The sequence below is a fragment of the Rousettus aegyptiacus genome, unplaced genomic scaffold, assembly GCF_014176215.1.
Source record: "Rousettus aegyptiacus isolate mRouAeg1 unplaced genomic scaffold, mRouAeg1.p scaffold_m13_p_12, whole genome shotgun sequence".
Lineage (NCBI taxonomy): Eukaryota > Metazoa > Chordata > Mammalia > Chiroptera > Pteropodidae > Rousettus > Rousettus aegyptiacus.
Window position 1 is genome coordinate 47,415,145 of NW_023416287.1, and position 19,663 is coordinate 47,434,807.

At 39.1% G+C, this 19,663-nt stretch overlaps 1 protein-coding gene and 1 pseudogene across 9 annotated transcripts in view; both read left to right on the top strand.

Moving 5' to 3' along the window:
• PIEZO2 (piezo type mechanosensitive ion channel component 2) overlaps positions 1 to 10,854 on the top strand; it is a 375,431-nt gene extending 364,577 nt beyond the window's left edge. For all 9 annotated transcript variants that reach the window (XM_036229852.1, XM_016119848.2, XM_036229845.1 and 6 more), the window contains 3 exons: positions 627 to 706; positions 3,226 to 3,409; positions 4,489 to 10,854. In XM_036229852.1, coding sequence (XP_036085745.1) covers positions 627 to 706; positions 3,226 to 3,409; positions 4,489 to 4,741 — 517 coding nt within the window. In that variant the 3' untranslated portion in view covers positions 4,742 to 10,854. The remainder of the gene's footprint in view (positions 1 to 626; positions 707 to 3,225; positions 3,410 to 4,488) is intronic.
• A 7,538-nt stretch (positions 10,855 to 18,392) lies between these two features.
• On the top strand, positions 18,393 to 18,511 carry LOC118610296 (annotated as a pseudogene).
• Positions 18,512 to 19,663: the final 1,152 nt, after the last annotated feature.

Genomic DNA, 19,663 nt, shown 5'->3' on the forward strand with positions numbered 1-19,663 from the left:
CCATGATGCAGACCTCAAACATATTCCTGACTTAGATATCCTTTGTTAGTCACTAAAGTTGAAAGGCTTTTGAAGATCGTCAAATCCTCTCCCATCACTTCCCAGATGCAAAAACCGGTCTAGAACAATGCAATGACCTGCTCAGGTCACCCAGCTCATCTCAGCAGAGGTAGAATAAAGTCCAGCTCACCCGTCATCAACTCAGACCTCACTCTTATCACTAGATCAATTCATGCATTCTACTTGATTAGAGATACTTTTTAAATCCTAAAAATTAAAATTAGAAGAGCACTCAATGTCACTGCTATGAATGACAGTCTCCTAGCAAGAAAGACAGCCACTTGCTTCAGAAACAGTCACAAGCATGGGAAAATCTCTGTGGCAGTCCTGAAGCCATTACCTGGATTGTGTATAGTGTTTACATGAGCATTTTCATAGAACCTGGTGAGTTTTTTCAGCTTCAGAGAGTTTTGATTATAAAGAAAATCCACAAATTATGATGACTAGACATTATATGAAGACTCTCATCATTATCTGTTTGCTAGAACATCAAAATAGCAAAATAAAAATGTTTTATGTGGGTAAAGCAATTAAAACTTAATTACTTTTTTTTTCTTAATGTACAGGACTATAGAAAGGATCTACCCATATTACGTGAAAGCACCTAGTGACTCTAACTCCAAACCTATAAAGCAACTTTTATCTGGTAAGAATGAGAAGAAATCATTTCAGAACTTTTTAAAATCCTTCTTTGATTCAGCTTCTACAGTTTGCATTTTCAGCCTCCATCAAGCTACTTTTCAGTTTTCTTTCCCTATGTAACATGACTTGCAAGAAGCACAAGTCTCCTGGCTGCGTTCACTGGCCACAGGAATCACTCACTCACCCAGGAGCCATGTTCTTCATTTTATTTTTTTATTGATATAGAACCCGATTGACTTAAATTCATATTTAGTGACTTATGTTACTGATTAGTCATTCTTTTTACTTATTTCTATTATCAGCCATATCTGTGGCAGAATACTACCTCATACAGTGTAAAATATAAAGACTCCACAACAAGAACAATGAAAAGATAGCAGGAAATGTACTAGATTCAGCCCATGAGTGACTAAGTATCAAGCAGTGCTCTAGGGACTGTTTTCCCAATACAACCGTGATGGGAGTGAATTGCTGTTTTTGATTTTTTTTAAATAATCGAGCATCATTTGACTTAATTGATTACCTGGGCCAGAGTAGCTGTGTACATCCGCTCAAGGTAGAAATACAATGCAGTATTCAATTCATGTTTATTCATTTGCCATCATCACTGTCACCAGGCTCTGCACAGCTCATGTTTAACTGGCGAGTAGAGATGTAAGTAGTCAGTTAGAACACTCCTGGAGAGAACCGTAAATAGAGGCAGGATAGAGGGCCCAAAAGGTGAGCACTGGGCAGACCCACACCTGCTCCTTTTCTTCTTAAAGAAGTATGTCTTACAAAGTAATCGCAAGATACATTGAGAACTTTGGTATTTCCCTTTCAATCCAGAGTACTTCTAGAAATGTTCAGTCTGCGAGTACAGATTATTCAACAGTTAGTTTTTCCCCTGACAGAGGTCTGTCCCTCAGCAGGCTGTTCCCTGCCATCACCTTCCAGAATGGTCCCAGCTGGCCAGCGACCATTCCTTCAGCTTCCTGCTGCTCCTTGGCAAAACATCTTATATTTTCATAGTTCCTTATCTTGTTCTCTTCAGATTCAAAGAAAGATGTGTCCTCTCTCTTTTCCAAGGTCAGTCTTTCCCTATGCCCCAGACACCAGCCCCTCCCTGCCTTCATTCCCGCAGCATCGTTTATTCATTTCTTCTTTTACGGGTCCTTTCCAGCCCCCCACATTGTCTTGTTTGCCTGAGAGTAATTTGAGGTCCAGCCTATGAAGTCCTGTTACCCAGACCACATGAACTTGGTGCTTTCAGATCCTGCCCACAATAACCTAACACCTTATCTGATGAGCTTTACTGAGTTATCTTTAATCTTAATCACAAGGTATATTTACCATAGGTTGATGGTTATCACCAATTGATGGGTGAGGAAACTGAGGCTCATGTGTGAAATACTCAGCTGTGTTTGTACAGGCAGGATGTGGCAGAACTAGATTCAAACCCAGGCTTATCTGGGTCCATCTGGCCCCAGGGCCAGATTTCCCCTCTCAGAACTCTCTAGACTTCAGAACCAACATTATTCCTGCTCCTGAGTATTCTGGTGGTTCACATTCTTCCTGGATAAGAACTTTATCATTACCAGTCTCCTACCATTCCTCACTTCTCTTCATCTATCCATCCATGCATTCATCCATCCATCTAACAAACAGATATTTGTTGCCAGACATTGTCCTAGAATCCCATGACCTAGGAATTTAGCTTGAAGTAAAGCAGATGCAGTCCCTCCCCTCACAGTGTTTGCGGTCTACCACCATAATTCTCAGTGCAGGCTCTATTCTTACTGGCAGGGGTGGCCTCTTCTTAAAAAGACCTATTCATCAGGACTCTAAGCTTTTTGTTTGCCCTTTTACTATTCTTTTACATTCACCCTATGTAATCATTGACCATTCATTATGGATTTTCAGAACTTTCAGAGCTTCATGCCATCAATCCTTCCTTCATCTCCACCTGCTGATATTCTCACTCAGCAAAACTCAACTCAGAAGTCCTCTCCTCTGGAAAGCCCTCACGGATCATACCAGACGTGGTCTCTTCAAGCTCACATACTTTGTCATGCAGATCCTATGGTGGTTGCCATATGCCCATCAAACGTGCTTGTGTACCTGACCTTTTCCCATTGAAATAAGGAAACATGCTATATGCAATTTTGTAACTCCTAAACATTTAATGGAATGACTTCCTTTTAGCAGACACTCAGTAAATTCGATCAAGAGTCAGTGTCTTAGGTTTTTAAATACCTAATTTGTTGTTTGGAATTATTAGCAAAGATGCTCAGGTGATGGATCTCCCACTCTCTCTCTTTGATTTGGCTGCCATACACATGTAGCAACAGTGAAAAAGAGAAACCCCATACACACCTCGGACCCATTCTTCCTTTTCTACTTGCATTGTTAACAAGTCTACATGGGCATCCTGGAATCATATGCTATAAATAGTAACCAGGTTTTGCCATCCAGAGACTGCTGATTTGCATTAAATCCTAAAGTTCTCATGCTAACTTGATTTCATTTTTTTTCCTCTTCCAGAAAATAATTTTATGAATATCACCATCATTTTGTCCAGAGACAATACAACTCAATCTAACAGTGAATGGTGGGTTCTCAACCTGACTGGAAATAGATTATACAATCAACATGTCCAGGCCTTGGAGCTGGTGGTCTTCAATGACAAAGTTAGCCCTCCAAGTCTGGGCTTCCTGGCTGGCTATGGGTAAGGATTCATTAATGGATTAACAGTTTCAAATGTCTACTTCTGTATCATATCAAGTTGAAGATGAGAAGCCTCTCATCTTTAAATTCTCAACTTTTATAGATGAAATATTAAATTTCACTGATCCTTGGTCTGTCATCTTAAAAAATGAGGAACCAGAGTCTCAAAGAATTCAAAATGCCTTGTGTGAGTCACACCAGTAATGACAGGACTAGAAGCTATATTTCCAGCTTTTTAACTATATGGCATAGTTGGATGCAATTCATAGGCATAAGTTTATCTCTTTAATGCTTAGATTTCCTTATGAACTTAGAAGACATGGAATCAATTAGAAATCACAGTTTTTAACAAGCCCAATGTTACTCTTTAACCGCATTCTGATCCTTAAATCCTAGGACATGCACATCCCTACATGCACAAGTAGAAATCTTAGAATCTTTCTTAGAATGAGCCTTTTAAGAAAACATTGTCTATCTGAGTTGTATGATAAAAATGAATCTCGAGAAAGTGTTGTTAAAGTGAAAAGTGCTAGGTACAGAAAAAGTGCATATAGTACAATTGGATTTCTAACAAATATATTATGTGGTTTATGCATATAATTTGTGCAGTAAAACCATCTGAAGTTCATATGGGAAACTGTTAACATTGGTAATTTCCAAAATGTGAGATTTCAAAGGACTTTTATTTCTCAAGTTTTACAGTTCTATTATCCATTTTTTTTTTAGAAAAAAAACATGAATTACTTTTCTTTATTAAATATATTGAGGTGACTGGTCAATAAAATTATGTAGGTTTCAAGTGTACAATTCAGTAATACATCCTACGTATATTGCATTCTGTTAACTACCCAAAGTTAAATTTCCTTCCATCGCCATATATTTGACCCCCTTTACCTTACATCACTTTTTTAAAAAGAAAAAAAAAAGTGAATGTTTTCACTGGAGGGAAAGCAATGTAATCTTTGATAAGTTTATCATATCTTCTATGTATGTTGAAGGAAAGTGTTATTTTTTTTCTTTTATACATGTTTTAAACCATATTTAACTGCTAAATACAATTTCTACTTAATTTTTTTTCAGTATCATGGGATTATATGCTTCAGTTGTCCTTGTGATTGGAAAGTTTGTTCGTGAATTCTTCAGTGGGATTTCTCACTCCATCATGTTTGAAGAGCTTCCAAATGTGGATCGAATTTTGAAGTTGTGCACAGATATTTTTTTAGTTCGAGAGACAGGGGAACTGGAACTAGAGGAAGATCTCTATGCCAAATTAATATTTCTGTACCGTTCACCAGAAACTATGATCAAATGGACTAGAGAAAAAACAAATTGATACCTTAGGACACAGACTGCAAATCAAGTTAACATTTGAATCGTTTTTTAAAAAGCACAATATTCTCATAAGAGCTAAACCATTTCTAGTTTGATGGAAATGATTTCTCTTCTGACAGGTGGCCTGAAGGGAGTTGACATATTTTTTGCAGTCAAAGTTTCCTTGCAAGTTAAGCACTGTTGAATTTGTAATTCCATTTCTCTGAAATCAGGGCTACTTGGCTTATATTTTAGTCAACAATGTCTTGTATTCTGATGGACTATTTGAAGGAATCATTTATGTGTCTCCTCCCTCAGAGAACAGAAGAGAAGAAAAAGAAAGCAGGAAAGACGCCATGTTTTCCTGTGAGGGGACTGCGCCCTTCCTGAAGAGATACTATAATGCAATAAACAGCACTCTGTCGCCAATGGGGAAGCTGCTGTGAGGAGACCAAATGGGCCTCAGCACACCCCAAATATGCAACAGCAATAGGAGGCTAAATACTCCTAAACATATTCTAGGAGGGAAAGAGAGGGAGCTGATGACCGATGAAGATGCCAGTGGATGGATAAGCCTCATTCTAAGCAAAAAGATAACATTAGTGTCACTCTTACTGCCTTATCTTAACTGAAAACTAATAAAAAATTTTTTCCATTAAACATCAGTGACTTCTCAGGAAAAAAAAAAAAGCAGCAAAACAAATATGTGGACACCGGCTTTGTGGAGACCTAATTAGTGACTCCGATGGTGGTGGCTGTTCAGCTGCAGCGAGTAACTGTTCCTGGTGAAACACAGGCATGAGGAAGAAAGATAAAAAATGCCGCCCAGCGAATGTGGAATGCTTTGACTTTGTAACTCTTTACTTACTAACTGAGGTCATGAGCACTCTTCTGCCTTCCCCGTCCCTCAACACGCTTTTTCCCATTTCGATGATTTAAGGCAATTTTTTTTCCAGTATGTGACATTTTCCTTCCTGTTTTTCAGGTATATCAAAGAGTTTACATATTCCAATTCACATTTTTACATCTGAGACGGGTTTTTTTAAGTTCATAATTATGAAAGAAATATGTATATTGAGCTTGGGGAAATTAAAAAAAAAAAGGCCTTTTCTTAAATTATTATTATTGATAATACAACCTCTTCATTAAATAACAATGTAGCATGGAAATTTATGACTGAAACGTAGTTTTCATTCCATATTAAAATACAGTTTCTGAGAAGAATCATTGAATGGACTAGAATATGTCAAAAAAAATGGTCCTATATAGTTTGGGTTCATAACTGACTTGAAATAAAACACATCTTGCAAAGTCATTTTAAGAATACTCTTCATTCTGCCTTTTTTGCATGGGAGATGAAAAGTGATTGTTTTCAATATTGCATACACACAATTTTTAAAAATCAGCTGAGATCAGAATCCTTGTCAGTTTTATTGTTTTTTTGTTTCTCATGTAGGTGCTCTATGTGAATAATATAAGCAAAAAACAACTGGTGACCAATTATTTCCAAAGAGGAGAGTATTGCACCGAATATGGAGCTTTAAAAAAATAGCAGAGTTTAAATGACGTTCAGTGTTTTCTAGAGAATTGGTGCATATTTGTTCAACTGTGGAAGCCAGCGTACTTTCAGCTCCCTGAAATAAACCGCTTCAATCACTGTAACAGTAAACTCAGGCCATTTAGGGAACCCTTTGGCCCACGTTCTGATTTCCCGACAACAGGAAGAATCATTGTGCATACTTCTTTTTTCTTTTAAAAATGTCAGCAGGAAATTTCCAGAGAGCGTGTTATAACACATTTAGGAAAGAGGAGAGTAAATGCTCTCGAGGAAAAAGTGTGAAGGTCAAAGTATACCAGAATGGCAATATTTCTCAAGGAAACTATATCCAGGTTTCAATGAAAAAGCCTCCCAGTGTGTAAGGAAGAAAGTGTAGAAAGAAATATATAAGATTAACATACAGAAAATGTAGACAAGCACACCTTCCTGGGAGGCATGAGTCGCAGTGGAGCTGGAAAGGATGAAGCAGCCTGGCTTCTAGTCCTGGCTCAGCCACCATTGGGCTGGAAATCCAGGCCAGCTGGTCACTGTCCTCTCCAAATTTCTTATCTGACAACATGAAGGGATTGTCAGGCTGTCACCAGCCACATTCTAAGCTTCAAATAATACCTGCCCTGGCCCAGGAGATGACCCTTATGAAAGCAGATTGTCTCCTTGGACTGAGTTCTCTGGAGACAGCCTCTGAGATGGACATTGCGAGAAAGGCCCCGGAAGTTACACTGATCAGCAAGGAAGGCAGCGTTAGGCAGAGGGACAAGATTGCCTGGTCATGCAGCTGCAATTGAGCTTCACCCAAGCCTTTGAAGACCTCAGGAACTGGGGTAGTTCTTCCTTGTCCTTAGCAAAGGCATCGGCCACCCCCTGAGTGGGGCTTCAGCTCTGAGGAGGCATTCCCTGCTGCTGGAGCTTTCTGAGGGCACAACATAAGCATGAGCTTGTGGGCATGCAGAGGGAATGTGGGAGACTGCAGCGTCCATCATCCTCTGCACTTGGGCCACTAGACCCACTTATAATAAGAGTGTAAGGTCATATTTCCATCGCAGAATAGGAGTAAGATGAAAGAGCTCCAGCCCTTGTTGCTGCAGTTGGTTCAAAGGCCGTATATGACACTCATCATCCATCCACTTCACCCCCCATTCTGGATCCCCGTCTTCCTCGCCAAATACCCCGCTCATCAGGCAAAGCCAGACCCTCGACCCTAGGATTCTGGTGTCCTGAGTATCAGCCCTCCCCAATTTACAGCTGTTTCACTGATCTCTGTCTGTATCATTCAATCTGGCCTGGACCACCACCCAGTGCCCAGAGATCCCTGAGCACCAACAATTCCTACCATCCACACTGAGTGACAATAGTCCTCCTTTTTTGCATGGTCTGGAGCAGCTACGCCTGTCCATAAGGTGAACCCTTCCCCTGCCAGAACTGTGTTATTGTCCTTCGATTTCAGTCATCCATTCTGAAATAGTTTATGCTTTTTACTAGTTTTCAAATTCTGGTTTCTAATATTCCTTACTGTCTTCTATTACTTTCTTAATTTATTTCAGTTTATTTTGAAATTTTGATTGCTATTTTCACCCATTTGTGAACATATCTTTCTGGTAAACTTTCATCACCTCCAAGGGCCTGATTCTACTCCTTATTTCTTTTTACTGATAAGAATTTGGTATTGGATTAAAGCAGAGGTCTTTTCTGTGGCTCTTTTGTGTGTGATGTTAGTTTTCCTCACTTTTGTTGGAGTCGGGGGACAGCTCCTCTAGTTCCAGGCCTCTGGAGCCCCTTCCTCCAGTTCTGGTGTCACAAATATGCCCTTCCTTTCTGAACCCCTGCTTTGTTCTCCCCACTTCCTTTATATGGGCTCCTCTTCCCAATAACAACTGTTCTGCTGCATCTCTACTCCCAGAAGCATCTCCTTCATGTAGGCTGGTCCTGGGAGAGAGCATCAGTCAGTTAATTTCTAGCATCCAGCCGCTTCAGCCCATGCCCTGACACCCTGTGCACAGTCCCCTCCCTGAGTGTCCAAGGGTCGATGTTGTCACTGTGGCTCCCAATCCCAGCTCTGTTAGACTACCGACTACTTCTCCCTTCTTCCTCCTGCATGGATGGACATGTCTTATTGCTGCCACAGACACTGTAGGGTTTGTTTTGCCCTTACTAGCCCAGTTCTCCCCCTAGGGTTTTTTTGGAGGTGGAGAGGGAATGTGGAGTGATTGAGGATGCACTCAGCACAAGGTTGCTACTGCCTTCACCTTCCCTAATTCCTCTAAACATAGTCTTTCAACACAGTAGTCATCAGGAAAGGATACTGTTATTTTCACAATTAGATACATTAAACTTAAATGACACTGACTGCTTACATTGACGCATTATTTGGCACGAAAGTGCTTTGGTGCAGTTGGTGTACACAAATGATTGCTTCTCAGAGACTGCATTGTTTGGAATGACAGCTATTTTTTACTAAAATGTTTTAATTAATGCATCACTTTAAGCTGTAAGTATCTCTAGTCATGTACCCATGTATTTTATTGCTCAAATTTGACTATTTTTCATCTATTTTACTAGTATTTTCAAAAAGTGGTTGGCAATTTTCCCTACTGTGTATTTGTCTTGTAGTTTATAAATTTCTGCTTCTGCCTTTATTATTTCTTCCTTTACTCCTTTGTGTTATTCTTTATTCTTTTGCTAATTTCTTGGGTTGGGTACAGAGCTCATCATTATTCTTTTCTAATGTAAACATTTGAGGCTGTATACAGGGTGTCCCAAATCAGAAGTATAAATGCTCTACACTTATAGAAATCATCATATAAAAGTTTAACTTATTTAAGTATTGTACACTTTTTCAGATTTGTGAATTTTGAATATTACATTTGTTCTTTTTAATTCTGCATGTGTTGGGACGGTTTCTCCCAGGCAGGAAGCCTCTCACTCACTCACATCTCCATCAGACCCGTAGCCATGGGGTCAGAGCGGAATGTCCCATGAATTCTTGTTTTCTGAATCTGCAAGTGCAGTCCTTTCAGTTCCTGATGCTCAGTTTTTGTAATTGGAGAATTGACTGGGATCGCTAGTGGTTATTTTGAATGTAATAAGAAAGATATCAGTATCTTATAATGTTTACTTAGTAACCTTTACAGTGTTGCCTTTTCTGTTTATTTGCACTGCTAAAATTGTTAAAGTTTAGTTCTGCAGTAAGACTTTGGGACCCCCTATGCTTTCTTTTATGGAAGACTAAGCGCTATACTAGAAATTGTCACAGGTAGGGTTTCATAGCATTCCAGAAGAAAGGCACATAGTTATGGTGGAAGTGGGAGCAGATACAGTGAGGAAAGGAGAGGGAAGGTCCTGGTGGGAAGTTGTGAAAAGACACAGAGGAACTTCTGATATTGTCCCAGGATTCTGGAACCAGCTGCTAACTTAGTTTGTTTAAAGTGTCCAGGGAAAACCAAATAAAACAGCTCTTGGCCTTTCCCACCCAGACCTTCTCTCCATCCAAGGGAGCCCAAAAAAGATTACTGGAGATGTGTGTGGGAGTTTCCAGAACAATAAATGGAGAAGGAGAAGAAGAAATACTCAATTACTACTGGGCTCTTCTTATGTGCAAAATCCTGTGCTAAATACATAAGGAATTGGAGACATAAAAAATCTTAGATACCACCCATGGCATACATGGAACCAGGCTTGATTCCTTTCCCCCAGGAATCCCAGCTTGTCCTGCTGAAACTCCCACCTACTAGCATACCCCCTCCACTGAACACTCCTTGTCTTCAGCTCTGTCCTACCTTACCAAGTCCTGGTCAGTCAGTCCTCTACGACACTGCTGATGTGAGCACCCCCACATGTCAGATCTTGCTAGGACCCTAGATTCCCAAATGCTTTTTGGTATATTTGTGTCAGGGTAGATAATACTGAGCAATTTTTCATCAATCCCTTCTCTGTGCTTCCCACAATATTTCTTTCCCAGGCTATCAAGTTTCTGTCAGGGAAATGTATGCTGAGACACACCTTTTTCCACAGGAAGGCCACTGAATTTCTCAAGTAATGAGAGAAGGCAGGTGATTGAGGTGATTTTCCCTCTGTACCTCACCAGGCTTTCTCTCAAGCCACTTGGCTCTGAGGCCACGGGCAAGGTGGCTGCAAAACCTTGGGTATCCTAATAAGCATAGAGTGTGACAGAACATCCTGGGTAAAAAGCACCACCCATGGGTATTTGAACAACTCTTCAAGGCATTTAAGCATCTCTTGGGCTTCTGTTTAACCCTAAGAATCTAATTTTTGTGCTTGATAGACTGGTCTTTCCTCATTCCTTGATAATTTTATAAATTAGCTCAGATGAATAGAATGGGCAATATAGAAAAATATTACTGTTAGGATCAATGACTTAATAAACTGCATTTTGATGTTATGATTTTTTTAAATCATAATCAAAATGAGACTGGAGGGACATCTATATGATGTTGACAGTTGGCTAAATCTTACATTGCTCTCCCCAAATCACCCTGTTTTACTGATACTAAGAGTCAGTATACAAGCTTCAAAGACAGAACTGTCAAAGGAAGACAGCTTCCACTCTGCTTCTGTCCCAGGGGAAGGGAGCGTTCTGCCTTACCTGGATAATCCAAATCCAGGATCCCTCCTGGTTGGCTCACTTGCTCCCACAAACAGAAGTATTTTTCTAAACCACTTCAATCCTCGGCCACCCCTAGGATAATCTCCTTAGATCAGCCAAAAGGCAAGGAGCAAAAGAGATTAATCACTTTCCAGAATTAAGGTTGTCTCTCTGTTCCAGTGATGGACTTTCCAAGAGAACATTTTCATTTGGAAGTGAGGCTGAGATTCCCTCTGACGTGTGGTTTTCTGGTCCTCCTTCCTTTGCCGTATCTCCTAAACAACCACCATGTGTTGACATTTTAGTGGAAACAGGCCCCTTGTTGAAGGCTTCACACAGATAATCTCTTTTAGTGCTCATAGCAAAACTAAGGGTAGAGATTGGTTTTCTCATTTTACGGATGAAGAAACTGAGCATGAAGAGTTTCAATATTTTACTCCTTCCCACCATACTTGGAACTGCCATACTGTATAACCAAATCCCCCAAATCAAACTTTTATTTACAGAAAAAAAAATCATTATGAAGACAGATGAGGGAAATATCTGAAAAGCTGAAAGAAAATCATTTTCAAGTCATTTTTTGCATGTAAAATAAAGTTCTGGTCTTAACGTCATGATAAATCATGAAATGTTCTTAAACTATTCTTGTATGCCATATCTACTTTCCCATTTGTATTTGCATGTGGACTTAATGTTTTCAACAAAAGAGTTAGTGGATCAAGATGAGAATATTGATTTACTTAAGAAATGTGGGTATCTGAACAATGAAGTGTCATAACTTCTATAGGTGTCTACTATTGAATAAAAGTCACTGGGTGAAATAAATAAGTATTGCTTATTCAAATCAAAGCCCTTCTATCCAGGTATGGAAGAAAATAAGACTGTGGCATGTCTGAAGATCCTACCATCAGATGACCTCCTCTAAGAGACAGTGAACTGACTGGAGAATAGATAAGTCCGCCTGTCATGACATACTTAGCCATGGTAGCAACAATCATTGCTTTAGATAACAGACTTCCTGGACATGTTCCTTTTTGGCCCACCAAACCTCCACCATTTCTATTGCACTATTATAGCTGGACTTTTCTCCTAATCACTTCTGCAAAACGTCTTAAATCTCTTTCAGTTACCGTCTAGTAACAGACTACTAGTCTTCAGTCTGGTAACTAGAAACTCAAGAGATCCTATAGGTAGTGTGCTCTGGAGTTAATCTTGTCAAAGGGTAAAACCACCAGAATTTGTATGTCAAAATTGTTAGTATCTTTTTTAAATGATTAGGCTTTTAGTTCCTTTGTAATTTTTCCAAAATCAGAACATTTGAGATTCATAATGGATATGGTAATTATTGGCTCTGGAGAACCCTGGCCTCATGGAGATAACATTCTAATGAGGAGAAAAAATCCACACAAGCAAGTAACACATGCTGAGGATTTAGGGAAGCCCAATAAATAGCCCTATTTTGCCTTCTTGGGCTATGAAACCTACTCTGAAGCAAGAGAAATGAGAGGAGCAGTTGACAGACTAAAATGTAACCTGTGCTCATCACAAAAATTAACTCAAAAAAGATCACAGACCTAAATGTAAAGCACAAAATTGTAAAATTCCTAGAGGATAATATTGGAGGAAAAACTAGATGATCTTTTCAGTGGCAGGGATTTTTTAGATATATCACTAAAGGCACAATCCATGAAAATAGTAATTAGTAAGTCAGACTTCACTCAAATTATAAACTGCTTTTTGAAAGACAATGTGAAGAAAATGAGAAGACAAACCACAGACTGGGAGACATGAAAAGAACTATTAAAACTCAACAATAAGAAAATAACCTGATTTAAAATGGGCCTTAACACTAAATTTGGCCTGCAGCTGAACCCCTCTCAGGATTGTGCCACTGGACACCTACTACATAAATCCACATTAATAAGTCTGGGAGTCTTAAGAGCTGTGCTTAGTACATAAAAACAGACACATAAAGACAGCCAAAATGGTAAAACAAAGAAGCAGAAACAATATGAGAGAACAGAACAGAGATCCAGAAGTAAGGGAGTCAGGTAATCTAACAGATGCAGAGTTCAAAACACTGGTTACAAAGATACTCAATGAACTTAGGGAAAGTATAGATGAATTCAATGAGAACTTAAATAAACGAATAAAAAACATAAATATATAAATGGAAATTATAAAAGGGATCCAGTCAGAAATGAAGAACATGAAAGTATATTAAATGGAATAAACAGAATGAATAAAAAGAGGATTGAATAACCTATACAGAGAAAGGGAAACCCAAGGACACTCAATCTGAATGGCAAAAAAAAACAAAGAAGGCAAGACTATAAAAATATTAAGGAACATATGGGACACTATTAAATGTAATAATATCTATGTCATAAGGGTACCAAAAAAAAAAAAAAAAAACCAACAACAAGAAGATTTTGAAGAGCTATTTGAAGAAATAATGATGGAAAACTTCCCAACCTGGAAAAGAAAATAGACATAAAACCCCAGGAAGCTCAGAGAGTTCCAAAAACCAGGAACCCAAAGAGGCCCACACCAAGACACATCATAATTAAAACACCAAAGTTTAAATAGAAAGAGAGAATCTTAAAAGCAGCAAGAGGAAAGCAGTTAGTTACCTACAAGGGAGCACCCATAAGACTGGCAGCTGATTTCTCAAAAAAAAAAAAACTATACAGGCTTGGCACAAAATATTCAATGTGATGAAAACCTAAGCTCTACAACCAAGAATACTTTATCCAGCAAAGCTATTATTTAGACTCAAAGAACAGATAAAGAGCTTCCCAGACCAAAATAAGCTAAAGGAATTTATCGACACCAAGCCAGTATTACAAGAAATGTTGGAGGGACTTCTTTAAGGAGAAAAAAAACATGTATTAAATACAAGTACCTCAAATGGAAAAGAATTAAGTGTTCCAACCAAAAGATAGAGTGGCTGAAAGGATAAGAGAACAAGACCCCTACATATGCTGCCTACAAGAGACTCACTTCATATTAAAAGGCACACATATACTAAAAGTAAAGGGATAGAAAAAGATATTGTCTTGATGGACCTAGAGGGTATTGTGATGAATGGAATGAGTCAGATAGAGAAAGACAAATATCATATGATTCCACATACATGTAGAATCTAAAAAACAAAATCAACAATAACAACATAAGTAGAAATAAACTCATAAATACAAAGAATATTTTGAGGGATACTAGATGGAAGAGGGGTTGAGGGGACAAAAAAGGGCAAAGAGATTAAGAGGTACAAATGGATAGTTGCAGAATAAATATGAAGATGTAGAGTGTAGAATGGGGAAGACGGTTAATAATGTTGTAACAAATATGTAAGGGGGAAGAAGGGTACTAGATTTAGTGGAGTAATCACTTTGCAAGTTATGTGGATTTCTGATCTCTATGCTATACAACTAAAACTGGTATATTATTGTATGCCAACTATAATTGAAAAAAACTCATTGAACTGTACAATGTAAATATAAGCAACTATCTATTATATTTCAATAAAGATGGGAAAAATAACATAAAATAGGCCTTAACAGACATCTTGAAGACCTTAAGAGACACCTCATTACAAAAGATATACAGGTAGCAATTAAGCGCGTGAAAAAATGCTCCCAGCCTCATCATGCATCATTAGGAAATTGCAAATCAAAACAGCAATGAGATACCACTATACACCTACTAAAAAGATCAAAACCCAGAACACTGACACCACCAAATGCTGGTGAGGATGTTAAGCATTGCTTGTGGAAATGCAAAATGGTACATATAGCATGTTTGCAAGATACTCAGCAACTTCTTACAATTCTAAACGCACTCTTAGCAAATTATCCAGTAATTGTACTCTTTAGTATTTACCAAAGGAGTTGAAAACGTATGTCCACACAAAAACCTGTACACAGATATTTGCAGCAGCTTTATTCATAATTGCCCAAATTTGGAAGCAACCAAGATATGAATGGATAAATAAACAAACTGGTACATCCAGACAATGGAATATTATTCAACACTAAAAGGAAATGAGCTATCAAGCCACAAAAAGACACGGAGGAAACTTAAATGCATATTACTAAGTGAAAGTAGCCAATCTGAAAAGCCTACATATTGTATGTAACTATGGGACATCCTGGAGAAGATTAAAAGGTCAGTGATTGCCTGGCATCGATGAGGAAGGTAGAACAGGGAGAGAGGAATGGGCAGAACACAGAGGATTTTTAAGGCAGTGTACTCTGCATGATACTATAATGGTGGATACATTATATTATACATTTGTTGAAACCTAAAGAACGTTCAAAACCAAGAGTTAACCATAGTATAAACCAAGTATAAGCCATGAGCTTGGGTGATTGCGATGTGTCAATGTAAGCTCAATTGTAACAAATGCACCACTCTGGTGGGAGATGCCAATAATGGGGGAGGCCGTGCATGTGTGGGTGTTGAGGGTATGTGGGTAATCTCTATCTTCCCCTCGATTTTACTGTGAACCTAAAACTGATCTAAAAAATAAAGCTTTAATAAAAAATGTCATCTGTAATATTGCTTAAAGCTCAGCTGGGGCAATGAATATAAAAGTGGAAAGAGACCAAGAATGTTATGGTATTGACAATCCTCCCCTGGAAAAACACATACGGATTGGGGGGAAGGAGGAAGTTCTCCTAGGTTCTCTTCTTTAAATCCCTCAAGCTTGGTCATTAGTCTCAGGCTGGGCAAGGGTGTGGTCATCCCACCAGAAGGAGGAAGCCAACTTAGTAACCTTCTCACTCCTCCTGTGCCCCCATTAATGAGACCATCCTTCAACACCAACCACACCATTCCTTGGGATGTTCTCTAAGTTGTCAGTCTAGATTTAGTCCCCAGAAGGTTCTGAAATAGTTCAGAACACTTTATTAAGTAATTTCTATATCACTCTATACCTGAGACCAAAATTTCAGCCCCTATTCATTTTCCCATCACAGCTATGTCAGGCACTTTGTCTAACACCACCTATGTGAGGTTCTGCAGGGAAATAAAATGACGATATTAAAATACCTCAAAAATAGAAATGTTCCCAATTTAAATATAAACCTCCTCTTATAATTTTAGTGAGAAATGCAAGTTAAAGTATTAAATCATTTGTGACAACATGGATGGATCTCGAGATAATCATGCTAAGCGAAATAAGCCAGACAGAAAAAGTTGAAAACCACATGATATCACTTGCATGTGGGATGTAAATCTAAAACAAGAAATGAACATGACAAACAAACAGAGACTCATGGACATGGACACTAGACTCGTGGTTACCAGAGGGTAGGGAGAGAAGGGGAAGGTAAATAGACAGAAAGAAATCTAACAATGTATGGTGAACAGTCAATGTGATATATATATGACTTATTGTTGAATTGTATACTTGAAACATTGGATTTCGTTAACTGATGTCATCATAATAAATAATAAAATAAAATAAATAGAATTAAATAAAATATATATAAACATAAAAAATATATTAAATCAATTTAATGGCCAAGAACCAAAGAACATTACTTATATTCTCTTACTTCCATGAGTTAAAAAGTCAAAGAGATTAAAGGCTGCTCCCAGTTTCTGCTTCTGGTCAGTCCCAGGCAGAGACGTTCTCTGCATCTTGGAAAAATTGAGGTCACTTCAGCAAAGCAGCTTATGTTGTCTTCACAGGATTTTTGGTCCTTCAGATATTAACTCAATTCAACACCAAGTTTCTGATTCAGCATCATTTTTAAAGAATCCAAAAATCAGTAGGACCCACAAAACTTACCAATAGTGATCAAAATTTCAAAAGTATGGCAAGTCTCTGGCTTCCTGAGTATCCAAGGCAAAAACCATTGTTCTCAGAAGCATAAAAGTGTTGCCAAAACCCAGAGCAGAAGCTCACTGAAGTTTGAGTGAAGATTGGTAGAGAAAATCACAATGATCTGAGACTGGCCAGTTAGTCCATGCCAGGTAAGCAGAATCCATGACCGTGACCTTAAATCACTGGAGAGCTATATCCCAGTGGGTGGTTAAGTTTGGCTTGCCGTGTTGGTCACATTGGGTAGAAACCTACACTGGCATCCTGTCCCCTCTCTCAGAGGGACATGGCTGGCAGGGAGGGAGTCAGGGCTGCCTTCTTACAGAGCGTAGAGATTTACAATGATGGTAGCTCCAGCCACAAGATCTGATTGAAGATGCTCTTTTTTCCCCTCCCAGATTTTAGAAACTTCTTAATTCCCATTCTCCTTTTGTGCACCATATTATCAAAGGCTAGAATACTAACTATTAGGTATGCTTTCTGTTTAGTCACAAAGTGGCATTATTAGGCCTGAGCTACAGTAACTGCTTCCACTGTTCCTTTTCATAGAATTTTCCAGAGCCCTGAAACTGGCATTCTACTGAAGGGTTCTTCCTTGTGTGCAATTAATCATCCAGACAATAGGGTGACTCTTGTGTATGTGGCCCAGTTCAATAAATACAAGGTTAGCTTATCCACAGCCTCTTTTCCTGCACAAATGCAGATTGGAATTTTGGGGCAGCTGAGGTAGTACCACCACTATATGCCTGTATGTCATCAGCACTCAGTGCTATCCACAGAAGGGAGTTCTAAAGCGGAAGATCAATTATTTGAGCTTGTCCTCGTAAGTAACCCAACAAGATAAGCCATCACCTAATAAGGCCAGAACTGCTCCCACAATTTCCATCACCCAAGATACAGACCACTCTTTTAAAAGTACTTAAGATCAGCACCAAAAGCTTCCCTAAGAATCCCTCTTTCTTCTGATGGCTCTGTCTCTCTTACCAAGCTCACTTTGTGGATGATGAATGTCACCATCAGAGACAAATGTCATCCATGCCCACATCTTTAGTGCCCCACCAGGCAGGCACCTCAAGATCTCTGACTGGCTTCTTTCATGACTTCAGTCCAGCTTTTCCCAACTGCTCAGAAGGATTCTAGATAATATTCCATTGGCCCTTCGAATTCAATATGCTCCAAACCAGAATTACAATTTTCACCTCCCATGCCCTCTTTGTCTTTTCTGCCTTCTGTTTGTTGATAATACTAACTCTCTCAGGTGAGGACCTTGAAGAGTTTGAGACTCCCTCAGCTACCTGTCTGGTCAAGTGCCCTAAACCTCTGCCCCTTCCATCCTGTGGCCCTGCCCCAGCTTTAGTGCAGGCCATTCTTACTGCTCATGCAGCAGACCCTATGTGGGCTTTTAGCTCTTTGCTCTCCATTCCAGGAGTTTCCGTACCTGCCCAATCATCAGAAATGACAGAAGAACTTTGAAAATTATCTATTCCTGGACCTCACAAGACTTACCTATTGGACCATGTAGATCAAGAGCCCTCGAAAAATCTCTTTTTATCAATGTCCCCACTGATTCTGAAATACTGGTCATAGACCTGTGTTTGGGGACAATATGTCTAATCCATTGGATCCTAGAACTGGCTAATCATCAGAATCATCTCCAGCTCTTATTAAAAAATACAGACTTCTGAGTCTATGGTCATGCCACCCTGAACAAACCTGATCCCGTCTGATCTCGGAAGCTAAGAAGGGTTAGGCCTGGTTAATACTTGGATGGGAGACCGCCTAGGAAGATCAGGTGCTATAAGCATAAAAAATAAAAAATAATGGATTGTAAGCTGACAAGGGCCTTGGAATCTGTGAGGTCAACCAAGGGTTGCCTTGCCAAAAAACAAACAAACAAACAAAAACTTCTGGATTTCACTTCAAGACTCTCACTTAGGGGGCCAGGATTCAAGGGTTTTTATGTATTTAAGCCCCTCTCAGTGATTCTGACATGAACCAGGTTTAAGGACACTCCCGTCCCATACTGTCTCTAGAGGGTCCTTGTAAGATATCTCTACACCAAAGGTATCATGATACCAGATGGAAGGTTTTCAATGAACGTTGGTTCTGCCTTTCTTCCAGCTAAGCTGAATATCTATCCTCCCTGATTTCAAATAATGAGTTTTGTCCTCGTCACCTCCTTAAAAGGGAGGTAAAGCAACTGAGAAACTAAAGCTCCAGCAATGGAAATATCTGTCCATTTACCTTGCATTTACTTCCCAAACATTTGTACTTTCTCAGGTGTTGATCAAATTCTTAGTGAGAAAACTAGATCAAGTTTTTTGAGAAAAGTGAAAAATTTCTGTAGCCTTATAAAAATGATGGCTGACAAGGGAGGTCTCTAGGCTCAGAACCAAGTAGCCAATAATTGGAAAGGTCTGGTAAGGCTCATTAATAAATGATGATAAATGAGGCATACCCGTGGCCCCAAACCTGGCCTCTTAGCAAACTAAAGAAGGCAGTGAGTCACCCACTTGTTATGAGCTCAGTAACACTAAGAAGACTCTCATACTTCATGTGAAATCATTCCCCTCCCACTGGATAATACCAGTAATGATTTGGAGAAGAAAAAAATGACTTTGCTATTCTTAGCTAGAGAGAATACCTGACTGTAAGCACCACCAGGAATGGTAACACACTGCTTCGAAGTTTTGCTAAAGGCTGGATCATTTCCAGGATTTTATTTTGATATATGGAGGGCAGATGAGCAAGAAATATGAAAGAGTAAGAATTGAGGAAACTGGGGTCACTCAGGGAAGGGTTTCACCTGGATATGATGCCTGAAGAACCTAGACCAATGCAAAATGCCTCTACTCTTGGGGCTTACCCTGACTTGTCTATAGAATGATATTCAACTGAATACACAGAAGTTAGAGACCATGATGGCTTTATACTAAGCCTAACACAAAGCCAAATC